A 12,439-nucleotide genomic window follows, 5' to 3' on the forward strand; every position below is an offset into this window, starting at 1 on the left:
GGAGCAAAAGTAAATGGAGAAGTTAATAAACAATTTACAAACTATAATAAAGGAAACACATACAAAAGACTGAGACAGAACACCGAAGGGGGTGACTATTTCAAATAGGGTGGTTAGGAAAGTATTTTCTAGGAGGGTGAGTTTCAAAGTTAGATCTAAAGGCTGATTAGAACAGTGGGTCAAGTTTGCAGCATTGGGTTGTGAAAGAGCCTGAGGAAGTGCAAAGGATTACTGTAAGTGAAGGTAGCAAATGAGAGGAAGCTGAGTCAAGTTTGTTTAGAAAGAAAAGCAGCTGCTGAGCTGTACAGGAAAAAAGTTTAGATTTTAAATGCAAAAATTACTAAAATATTGGTTTTAGACAAGATGGCGATTTGCTTTTAAAAAGCCTCGTTACTAGGGTGTTGAGAAATGACTGGAGGCAGCCGACAGAAGCTACTGCTGTGCGAGTGAGTTACGGTGGAAACAGAATGAAAGTAGCTGGACTAAATATATATTTTGGAGATAAAAATGATGGCACTTGCTGAAGGATAAGATATGAGGTGAACAAGATGAAGATATAAGGAAAAGGGAAGAATCAAGAATGATTCTTAGATTTTTGGCCTGAATAACTGAAGGAAAGGCAGAGTCATTTACCATTTACAGAAATGGGGACAACTGGGAGAAGGCAGGGTATTATGAGTGCTGTGCTGGAGATGTTAGAAGTTTTTGAGATAAACATCAGGTTTCCTACTGAAGAAATCAAGTATGCATCTAGACATGAGGTTCTGGAGGTAGGAGGAACAGTCCAGTCATTGCTGTTGTTTTAGTCCGTCAGTCACATCCAACTCTTTCGTGACTCCATGGTTTGTAGCCCACCAGGCTCCTCTGTCCATGGGGTTTTCCAGGCAAGAACACTGGAGCAGGTTGCCAACTTCTTCTCCAGGGGATCTTCTCGACCCAGGGATTGAACATTCATCTCCTGCATGGGTAGTCAGATTCTTCACCAGTGAGTCACACCAGGGAAACCCATTAGTTCAGTTATAGATACAAACAAACAACTGATTGCCATTATTTGGAGATTTCATATCCACAAATTCACCTACTAGCTAAAAGTTATTTCTAACTCCCAAATCAATACTTGTCATTCTTAGACATGCATAGAGTTATGAAAAAATTTGAGTCATCCCACAAGCACATTTCCAGGCAATGCTCTGTTTTAGCTCTCAATATAAGTATATGAAAGAGAAACTAACTCCATCTGGGGAGCTAGAGACAAGCTTTATAGCAGAGGTAGCAATGTAGCTGGGCCATTTAAGGATAGGTAGAAATTGGCAGAGATACAGAAAAAGGGGGCCTTTCAGAAGAAATCATATGAACAGAAGAAGGTAATATGAATAGAGAGACACTGATACCTAGCTAATGGTAATGTCTTATGGGTAATGTGCTGATGAGCTCAGTTGTGGCTGACTCTTATGACCCCAGGGACTGTAGCCCGCCAGGTTCCTTTGTCCATGGAATTTTTCAGGCAAGAATACTGGAGTGGGTTGCCATTTCCTTCTCCACGTATGAGAGATAAAATCTAAGATGGGATTAGATTATGAAAAGGCTTGAGAGCCATGCCACTGAATTTCATTCAACAAGTGTTGGGGAATTACTGAAAGGATGTGAACTCGAAAGTCACATGATTAGAGTTGGGTTTCCTAGGTGGTGCTAGCGGTGAAGAATTCACCTGCCAGTGCAAGAGACATAAGTGATGCAGGTTTGACCCCTGGGTCGGAAAGAACCCCTGGAGAAGGGAATGGCTGCGCACTCCAGTATTCATGCTTGTAGAATCCCATGGACTGAGGAGTCTGGTAGGCTACAGTCCACAGGATCGCCAAGAGTCAGACGTGACTGAGTGACTAACACTTAAAAAGATTTAACTGGCATGAGTGGGTAGAAAGAATTGGCAACAAAGGGACTGGAAGCAGGAAAACCAGTTAGGATGCTGTTAGGATCGCCTAAGCAAAAGGTAATAAAGTCCGAAAGTAGGGCAGTGGCAGTGAAACTGGAAAAGAAGTAACTACTACAAAAGACACAGCTTACTATTAGAATGATTTGCTGGCTGTAGACAGATGGACCTTACAAAATTTATACCAGATGAGGCAAACACAGCCATTTTTCACTGTAAAAATAAAAAGGTGGCTCACATGGATGTCTTCTAGGCATAAAAAATAGAAGCAAGCTGCATACATACATTGGCGGGACATTTTACTGTATTAACATTCAATAACTACTTATCAAGTGCCAACCACTACGCGAGGTTATACAGTAGCAAACAAAACCCTATTTATTGAGCTTATAGATATTAACAATGGTACTATGGAAAATCTTTATGAAAAATGAATTTTCTTTGATGATGATCTTGGTTACCTGCTTCCAGCTGAAACACAAAGCAGTAACTGCTAAAGACCAGCTATTTGAGATGTTGTTCAGTTGCCAAGTCGTGTCCAAAAACCTTTGGGACCCCACGGACTGTAGCCCACCAGGCTCCTCTGTCCATGGTATTTCCCAGGCAAGAATACTGGAGTGGGTTGCTGTTTACATCCACCTAAATCACTATACAGGTTAAGTCAAGAAAAAAATATTTACTGAGTGTCTACTTAATACTCATGATGAACGAGGTGTCAAGAAAAACATATGTAAGAAAACAGTGATAAGTCCAGTAAAAAGTGTCACCCCCTTCACTTTTAACAGGGGAATGAACACAAACACCTATGGCAAGGTATTAGGGGATAAAAAGCAAACCAATACAAGAATCAAAAAAAAAAAAAAGCTTATGAAGAGATTTTAAAAAGCTAAATGACATCTACTCTATTCATAAAAACAGGCAACTAGAAACAAACTGAAAATTTGAGTTGTGAAATCTGGAATGATTTAAGAGAAAACTTAAAAAGGACAAAAATAAATTCAGAATGTCCTTTCAAAAAAACTGTAGTTGACATTCCTGAATCCACTTGAATCAGAATTAAGTATATCCAAAATGTTCATCAGAATGATGTAGTAATAAAAGATCGATTATAAGATTAACATGACTGCACCTAGAAATCTCTCTTATACTTTGAATCTTATGGCACTACTGCAGTCAATGATTTTCAAGTAGGCAAGGGAGCTTATTAAAAAAGCAGATTCCCTGGACCTAGCTCCACAGACTGAATTTACATCTGTAGTTGGGCTCAGGAATCTACACAATTTCACAAGCATTCCAAGTAACTACTGCAAGTAGTCAGGGTGGACAGTCTGAGGAGTGCTGTAGTGTTTTACCCCAAGTAAGATCTTCCATTTATAAACAAGATAAGCTAATGGAAGCAAGGCTAAATGCCTCACTCAAGTTCAGAGTTCCAGTTCCTGCCAGGCCAACAGAGTTAAGTCTTCTACCCTCAAGCCTTTGCTATTTCTTCAGCCTTTCCCAATGTCCATTTCCTCCCCATTTCAAAGTCAAATTCCATGAAAGGTTTTTCCTGGCTACCTGGGCACTCACTAAGGTTGCACTGTTAAGTTTCTGATATCTTTTTTCCACAACTGGAAAAGAAGTTCCTTGGGGAACACTGAGCTTTTGCTTTTGTATCCCTTTCACTGTAAGACGCAAGAATATGGTGTTCCTTTTTTACTGCCTTCAATTTGCAAGCAGTATCCTGCTTTTCCCCAAACAGAAACTTAGCAAAGTGCTGAAGCATATGAATACTAACCAACTAATAACTAACTAAATGGAAGCTTGGATTTCTTAACTCTATAAAGCAGTGTTTTTCTGTGGGTCACCCCGCAAATCAAATGTGAAACTAATTTAATAAGTCACAAATATCATTAAAGAAAAAGAGACTAGTGTGGGGGGGGTATTGTAAAATGTTTTCTCTAGGTTGTGGTCAAAACTTTTGAAAGCAGTTTTGTAAATGTTGATAAACTTCTCCAACACATCTTTACTGTTAGGTAGGCAAACATATTTGCTTTTGCAATTAACACTCAACCACCCTGTCAGCCTTCCCATTCTCTATTCTCCAAAGTTAATACTGGATTTATTTATTCATTCCCCCTAGCACAAATACTAAGTTTGAGGAGTATTTTTCACCACACAAGTTCCACAGGAGCCTGTCTGTGTTCCTTCTTCAGATGGGTCATCTAAGTATTGTGATGCACTTCGAATGGGCACCTGTCTGTTGACCTAAGTCTGTCTGAAATTTGAGAGGCGCAAACAGGGCTTTGAAATTTTCACAACCTGTTTCATCCACACTGGTCCTAGGCTTATGAATGAATGCGAGTTTTTTCAAGATCACCTTCTTTTTTACCTTGGAGCCAGGTTTCCACCATAACATTACTTTCTGGTAAACCTTGATACTCTTCACAAATTTAAATATTATTACACAGCTTCCAAATCAATTCTATTTTCCCTTCTCCTAACCTAAGGCAGTAGTCATACTAACAAAGTTGTATCCGTTTCTAGTTCTTGTACATATCTTGCATCCTGTTAACCAGCAGGTCTAATCTAGACCTAATAATGCAGTAATTGTGACTTGTCACAACTCTAATACAGTGTCATCTTTTGTACTGTTACCAACCATACTCCCATAACTTTAGCTTGAATTCAAATCTGACTTCCTCCATAACTTTGCTAAATTCCTCCAAATCCCTTCAACTCTCTAAACCTCATTTACACTGTTCACACCTCTACAGCACATGTCAGTCCACAAGATATTAAAATTACTTTTGAATCTGTCTCCTATATTAGTTTCCACGACTAACTTTCACGTACATACCGCTCACTGTCCAGCGAAAACCAGAGGGCATTTCTCACAGAACCTTATTGTGCTGAAAAGGTGAGGCGCTAAAACCAGTGGCTACAAAAATAGGTTAGGAGTTGTTTCCAATTTTGCACACCCTCCATACTCCGGTCAACTATACGCTATTTTTAAAGAAGTAAAATAAAACCATGAAAGTTCTAATGGGAGAACCATGGGGGACATGGCAATCAAGGCTGCAGAAATAAAAGGCGAAGGCACGATAAGACGGTCGTGATGCTCTGCCTTTCCACACGTGGTCCGGTAAATGGGCGCCTGATCCCTCTTCTCAGCCCGGCACCATTCTGCTCTGTCATCCTTTTTACCCTATTTCAAAACCTCCCACACCGTTCCGCTGAAGTTGCCTTGGCGCCCTCTCAGAGGGCCGTGTACCCCAAAGTACATTAGAAGACAGACTCCGTCTTGCCGGGCTCCTGTTCCGGCCTCCAGGGGCCACATGCACCAGAAGCAGAGTGGGCAACCATTTCCCTTCTAGAGCCCTAACTAAAATGGAAGCGCGTCCAGACCTGGGTACCTTTAATCCTCGAGTAAGCCCCAGAGTTTTTAGGTCACCGTTATCGCCTCCACTGCCTCCCACCTCGGCGGGACCTGAGCACGCAGGCTCTGGGCTTCCAGGAGCAGTCTTGCCACAACTTCCCAACGCCACCCTAAGGTCCCGTCGGCCTCCGCACACACAGGCAGCCTAACCCAAGTAGGCCTCGGGGTGGGGGGTGGTGTGTGTGCAGCGGCTTGGCATGTCATTCCGGCGGTCAAGGGTCCCCAAATTGTCTCGACCTCCGGGCGGCTTTTACTTAAACGTACCCCTCAAACAGTCTAACTTCCTTCCTCCAAACAGATCTGCCCCACCAGGTCCTATACTTCCTGAGTTTCCACCATTCCCCAAGAAACGTGTCCCCCGATCGCCGCCTCCGCCTGGGAGGCTGCATCCCGGCTCTGGACTATGCTCCCTCGGTCCCCTATGCCGAATTCCCGGCGGGGGCGGCTGGGGTTTGGCCTCCCGATCGCTCGACTGGGGTAAGGGGCTCCCCACCCACCGACCACCCCGCCGCTCCTCCCCTACTCACTTTGGGCTTCTCCGGCAATTTCTTCCGGTTCTTCTTCTTTTGCTCCTCGCTCCTGAGATTCTTCAGCACGCCTTGGTCGTCAGCGGCCGGGGCCGGCGCGGCCGCCGCCGCCTCCTCCCGCTTGCGGGGCGGGTTCCTCCGCTTCTTGCGGGCGCCGGCGCAAGCCGCGGCCCAGCCGTAGCCGAGCAGGAAGAGCAGCAGCAGCCCGAGCGCGCCCGTGCCCACTAGGATCACCCAGCCCGGGTACCGCTTCGGCTCCAGCCCCAGGTCGAGGCCCAGCTCGGTGCGCAAAAAGCCCAGGCCGACCGAGAGCATTTCCTGCAGCCGGGCCGAGCCGTCCTCGGCCTCCTGGGCCAGTTCGTCCAGCCAGCTCCGTGTAGCCATCTTCCCTCCCCGTCAGGGGGAGCCGGGGGACTCACAGGATGACGCCGGGCCGCTGAGACGCCGTGGAACAGTCGAGGGAAGCGAGGACGCGCCGGGGCCCGACCGTCTCAGGCCGAGCGCATTGCGGCCGCCCCTCGCGCCGGAGCCGGGGACCGGCCGCTGCCGCTGCCAAGAGGACGAGGGGGTGCTCCCCCGGCTCCCCCCTCGTCAGAGCCTCACTCCGCCGCCGCCAGAAGGAGGGGGACGGCGGGAGGGAGTGTCTCCAGTGGCGGCCGCTAAGCGGCGTCTCCGCGCCAGTGCCGGGCCCCCGCCGTCCTCCCTCGGCGGAACAATGGCGGCTCCGGCCGCGATCCACGCAGCGGGAGGCGACGGGGGGGGCGGAGCGGGGCCGCGGGTCACGTGGGCGACGGTGGGCGGGGCGTGAGTGTCACGTGGGCGCGGCGAGGCCGGGCGGGGCGGAAGCCGTTGGAGGGAGTACGCGGCTGAGGCGGTCGGCTGGGACGTTTTTCGGCGTTTGCCGGAGGCAAGCCGAGCACTGGGGACCGGTGATCTGGGCGGGAGGTTGGGAGGGGTTCACTGGAGGAAGCCTCTGCGGAATGGCTGTTGGCCAGGAGCTAGGAGACGTGGCGCTTTGAATGGGTTCAGGGGAGGGGCTCTTGAGGAAGCCTGGGGGCTGCGGCGGGCCGGGGAGGTGGGGGAGCGTGGCTTGCAAGAGGGTGAAGAGCTAGGATGTGAAAGTTGGACTCTGAAGAAAGCTGAGCGCCGAAGAATTGATGCTTTTGAACTGTGGTGTTGGAGAAGACTCTTGATTCAGAGTCCCCTGGACTGCAAGGAGAGCCAACCAGTCCATCCTAAAGGAGATCAGTCCTGAATATTCATTGGAAGGACTGATGCTGAAGCTGAAACTCCAATACTTCAGCCACCTGATGCGAAGAGTTGACTCATATGAAAAGACCCTGATGCTGGGAAAGATTGAAGGCAGGAGGAGAAGGGGACGACGGAGGATGAGATGGTTGGATGGCATCACCGACTCAATAGACATGAGTTTGAGTAAACTCCGGGAGTTGGTGATGGACAGGGAGGCTTGGCGTGCTGCAGTCCATGGGGTTACAAAAAGTCTGACAAGACTGAGTGACTGAACTGACTGAGGAACCAGGTCACGGGGTGTAGGTCCAAGTCGCCCTAGTAGCTGTCTGCTTTTCTCCGTTCTTTTTCTGGGAGTAGTGTTGGGGTGGAAGCGGCTTCTACTCACTGGATCACGGATCCAGCTAGACGCTTCCAGAGTTGGGCTCAGTTGAGTCCGAAGCCGGGCACTCTTCTTTCGGGGCCTAGGTTTCGTTCATAAGTTAGGTTTGTCTCAACTTCCAAGTTGTGTGTCTACAGTTTGCCTGCCTGACCAAGGGCGCTTTCTCGTGGTTTTCGCTCTTGGCTTTCGTTCCTGTCATTCGCCAGAACTCAAAAAAGTTGGAAGGCACGTGGGCAGTATTATTTTCCTATTGCAGTTTAACAAGAAGTAATGTGAGGCATATTGGATTGTGTTTTACATGTAGATGAAGTAGTTCCTTCGTTGCGTTCTATTTTAAGCTTTTGTGAAAGATCACAGAGAATTTCCAAAAATTCTTTTTTGTATGCTGCGTTGACCATATCTGGGTAACATTAGGAAGAAGTGAATTTTCAGATCTTAAAAATACAAAGATGATATTCACGGCTGCCTTAGGGTTTTGACGTTGTATTTCCCTATGAGAAAACTTGATGTGTTATCGTTAAATGATAATTAGCATTTTTAGCAAGTGTCTTAAGTGAACTAAATGCAGGCTTTCTCAAAGATTAGAAAGGGGAGTAATAAGTACCGAATGCCAGAAATGTATTTAGGAGTATTTTGACCTACTTTGCAACTGTGTTGTAACGCATATTGTGATTAATGAGTGAAAGGGAGTTTGGTAAATAATAAACTGTTACTCTAGCCAAGCTTTATACAGACTTATTATTAAAGACTGTAGTTAAAGACAGTGTAAATTACAAGGCCAAAAACTTGGAAGATGTATTTGGAACTACTTTATCTCTAAAAGGTTCCAAATTGCATTTATATTTATGAAAGTAGGTTTACAATTTTACATTTATGCTTTGGTTCCAGAGACATGAGGGTATCTTTCCTAAGAACCCCATTCTAGGTGAACACGTGAGGGCTTATGAATTAAGCTATTATACAATAATAGTAGCTGGATATCCCTGTTCTTTGGCAGTCTGGCAAATACTGATTATGTAAAATCCCATCACCTTTTTTTTTTTTTTTCCGTGTGATTCTCCTTTGACCTTAAAAAGAAAATGTTTACTGTATATGGTAATACAGATATAATCATTTTTCACATATAGCTTTGTGTCATCTTTTAAAGTATTTTAATTTAAGAACAAAAATGGATTCATACACTAATTACTGTTTTGCATTTAATGACAAACGCAAGGTGACATTTTAGTGACATATTTAATAACATCAGCATTCATGTCACTTGATAGAACCCAGCTGATAAAACTCACCAGGAACATACTAGTAGCCCTACAATGTTAGGTTTATTAACTTGCTGCAGAATGAAATTTAGGTAAAATTTAAATGAAGCAATGCTTTGAAAGAGTCAAAGCAAAGCAAGCGGTGTCTAAAAGAGATAATATCAAGCCTGGCCTGGAATATCCTAATTCCTTGAAAATGGTAAAGTTAAAAGAAATGTTAGATGTCATTGCTGAAACCTCTCTTCTTGAAACAACTGGGTTGGGAATGAAGACTCCTAATTCGGAGTCAAAATGACCCATACAATGGAATACCACTCAGAAATAAATACATGAAGCAGCATAGGTGAATCTCAACATAAATATACGGAGTGAAAGAAGCCAGGCAAAAAACAGTATGTAATGTATGATTTCATTTATATAAAACTAGAAAATGCAAACTGATCTATAGTGACAGCAAATCAGTGGTGATTTGGGGAGGCGAGTGAGCAAGGAGTGGTGGCTGGGAGTGATTACAAAGGGGCACTAGGAAACGTTGGGGAGTGATGGATATGTTATCTTTATTATTCTCGTTTTATGGGCATATGGGTTTTATGGGTTTATATATGTCAAAACTTACCAAATGTGTACTTTAGATATTGTAGTTTATGTTAAATATACCTCAATAAAACAGTTAACAGTTTTTTGAAAAGTGACCCACGTGGAAGGAACAGCTGCATACAGGAGTGGCGTGCTCCATGTTCACTGATAGTATTTTTAACAAAGTTTTTACCAATCTATAATTTTAAGGTTTCTCAGCGGTATATACTTGATGTTAATTTTTTTTAACAGGTTTGCACAATAAATACTTATTCTATGATCTGGCTCTACTATATAGTTTATTTAACATAGTTTATTATTGGATAGGTTATTTACAAGTTTTTTTGTTGCTGTTCTTGTTTTTTGCCATTAAATGCAATTCTGTCATGAATACGCTTGTAACTAAATAGCTTTGTGAATACCCATAAGAACTTCATGAGGATAGAATCCTGGCACGGTCATTGCCTGAGCCATAGCCCACAGCATGTAACACTTATAGTTTGAGAGGCTTTGTTTTTGTTTTTACATCAAGGCAATTTATTAACAAAACAACAATTTGAGGAGTCCTGTTCACAGATGGTTGCCATGGAGACCCCTCTTCCTGCGGGTGCTGTCAGAGGGGATGGGGGTAACATTCTCAATCAGCCCAATCTTCATCCCTTAGCGGGCTAGGGCTCTGAGCGCTGACTGGGCTCCTGGTCCAGGAGTCTTGGTCCTATTTCCTCCTGTGACCCAGAGTTTGATGTGGAGGGCAGTGATGCCCAGCTCCTTGCATCTCTGGGCTACATCCTAGGCAGCCAACATGGCAGCGTATGGAGAGGACTCATCTCAGCCTTCACCTTACATGGCAGATGGTTTCCTTGCCTGAAAGATCGGTGACACGGACAAAAGTGTCGATGAACGATGCAAAGGTGTGGCACACACCAAATACATTTTCTTCTTCAGCCACCCGAGGGCCAAGGCTGATGGCCTGTTCTTCTTTTTCTTTCCCCCTGCAAGGTGCCATTTCTGCACATCTCCAGACTCATCACTGGAAAGAGCTTAGTTTGGAAGTTTTAAGAGACCTGAAGAAGTTCTACCTAAAACCTCTCATTTCATATAAGAGAAGGATGCTTCAGAGGGCTAAGGGTTGTACCACAGAATCAGAGTGGCTGAGTTTGTAGTAGAACCCAGTCTTAACTGTTCTTGACCCCTTGGTTTCTCCTCTTTTTTCCATATACCCAGTGATTAATTCTTGGGATTAGTTTGTTTGTGTTTGTTTGCTCAGACTACCAAAACAAAATTCCATAAACTAGGTAGCTTAGACAAGATTTCTCACAGTTCTGGAGACTGGAAGTCCAAGATTAGGGGACTGGTTTTCTTCCTGGCTTCCAGATGGCCACTTCCTTGCTGTGTCCTCACATGGTGGAGAGATAGCCAGTGAACTCTCTGATGTCTTATAAAGATACTAATCCTGTCAGATTAGGGCCCCACCCTTATGACTTCATTTAACCTTAATTGCTTCCCTAAAGACCTTATCTCCAAGTAACAGTCATGTTGGGGTTAGGGCTCCAACATGTGAATTTGGAGTGGGGACAAACTTTCACATTTCAGTAAAGCTTCCCAGGTCCCACAGTTGGTAAAGAATCCACTTGCCAATGCAGGAGATGCCAGAGACTCAGGTTTGATTCCTGGGTCCAGAAGATCCCCTGGAGGAGGAAATGGCAACCCACTCTAGTATTCTTGCCTGGAAAATTCCATAGACAAGCCTGGCGGGCTACAGCCCATGGGGTCACAAGGAGTTGGACACATACACACATTATGTGTAGGTTACAAACGAATATATAGTGTTTTTATCTCTTAAATTAGGTTATGGGTACAAGAGTGCTCCTTATCTCAACTTTTTGTATACCTGAGATACTTTGTAATTTAACTGACAAAAATGACAAAAGCTATAGTTTGCACGGGAGCTAGGCAAAATAATGGAGGCTCCTGTGGCTATACTGTTGTGGGGGTATGTATCTTCCGGTGGGGAATGGTACACTGGCCCATGTCTATGGGTATCCCTTTAGGCCTTTTAACCCCTTTTGCTCTGATTTCATGCTCAGCATGCCACAGCCATTTTGTAATGAGGCATCTTTATTGTAAGATGAGCTGACTTAAGTAATCTGATCCTCTTTGAAGTTATATTTACTAGTGTAAATCATACATTCTCAGTGGAGCAATATTGTTCCCACAGGGGATTTCTCAGTGTTGGCTTTGGGGGCTTAAAAAATGTTTTTTAGTGTACAAAGTACAGATCAATACACTACATGCACAGATATACAATATATATGTGGTATTAAAACTAAATAGGAACGTATCTAAAAAGGCCCTTACAGGAGTGATAATGAAAAAATGATTGAAAAATACTGGTGCAAAGGAAGAAATTGGCACTCTGTCTCATCAGTTAGATGTCTGTGGTTTTAGTTAATCAGTTTCCCTGGATCATTAATTCAGTTTGTTTTTTTTTTTTAAATATTTATTTGGCTGTGCTGGGTCTTAATTGCTGCTCAGGCTTTTCCCTAGTTTTGGGGAGGGAGGGCTACTCTCCAGCTGCAGCGCGCAGGCTTCTCTTTGTGGTGGCTTCACTTGTTGGGGCACAGGCTCTGGGCTTGCAGGCCTCAGTAGTTTCTGCTCCCAGGCTCTAGAGCACAGCCTCGATAGTTGGGGCCCACGGGCTCAGTTATTCCATGGCGTGTGGGATCTTCCCATACTAGGGATTGAACCCCGTGTCTCCTCCATTGGCAGGGGGACTCTTCACCACTGAGCTCCCAGGGAAGTCCCTGTTCAATCATTTCTTCACTGGACGTTTACTGAATTCCAGCTCTTTGGTTTGAATGCATGCTATCTGTCCTCAAAAATCTCAGAGCCTAGTGAGGCCAATGGACCCTTTCTTAAATGGCTTTAATGCAGGAGAGTATCACTACAGCAAACTGATTTGAGCATGAAGATTGTACTGGATGCTGTGATGTACCTCCCAGGTCCTGCTTCGTTAATGAAAGAATTTTCCCCCAACTCTGGGAATGTTGCCAGTGAATTTGAGGTTCTTCATTGAGAATTCGAAGATGAAGATGAAAG

General features: G+C 44.6%; 1 protein-coding gene and 1 pseudogene across 3 annotated transcripts in view; both read right to left on the reverse strand.

Moving 5' to 3' along the window:
* Positions 1 to 6,629, reverse strand: part of MTDH (metadherin) — a 54,592-nt gene extending 47,963 nt beyond the window's left edge. Inside the window, exon 1 of one of the 3 annotated variants that reach the window (XM_061439303.1) lies at positions 5,876 to 6,629. In XM_061439303.1, the coding sequence (XP_061295287.1) occupies positions 5,876 to 6,259 (384 nt within the window). In that variant the 5' untranslated portion in view covers positions 6,260 to 6,629. The remainder of the gene's footprint in view (positions 1 to 5,875) is intronic. The other 2 variants (XM_061439302.1, XM_061439304.1) reach the window with 2 other exon arrangements.
* Positions 6,630 to 9,895: 3,266 nt separating this feature from the next.
* Positions 9,896 to 10,346, reverse strand: LOC133260690 (small ribosomal subunit protein uS11-like; annotated as a pseudogene).
* Between the last annotated feature and the right edge of the window lie 2,093 nt (positions 10,347 to 12,439).

This window comes from Bos javanicus, chromosome 14 (assembly GCF_032452875.1).
Source record: "Bos javanicus breed banteng chromosome 14, ARS-OSU_banteng_1.0, whole genome shotgun sequence".
NCBI lineage: Eukaryota > Metazoa > Chordata > Mammalia > Artiodactyla > Bovidae > Bos > Bos javanicus.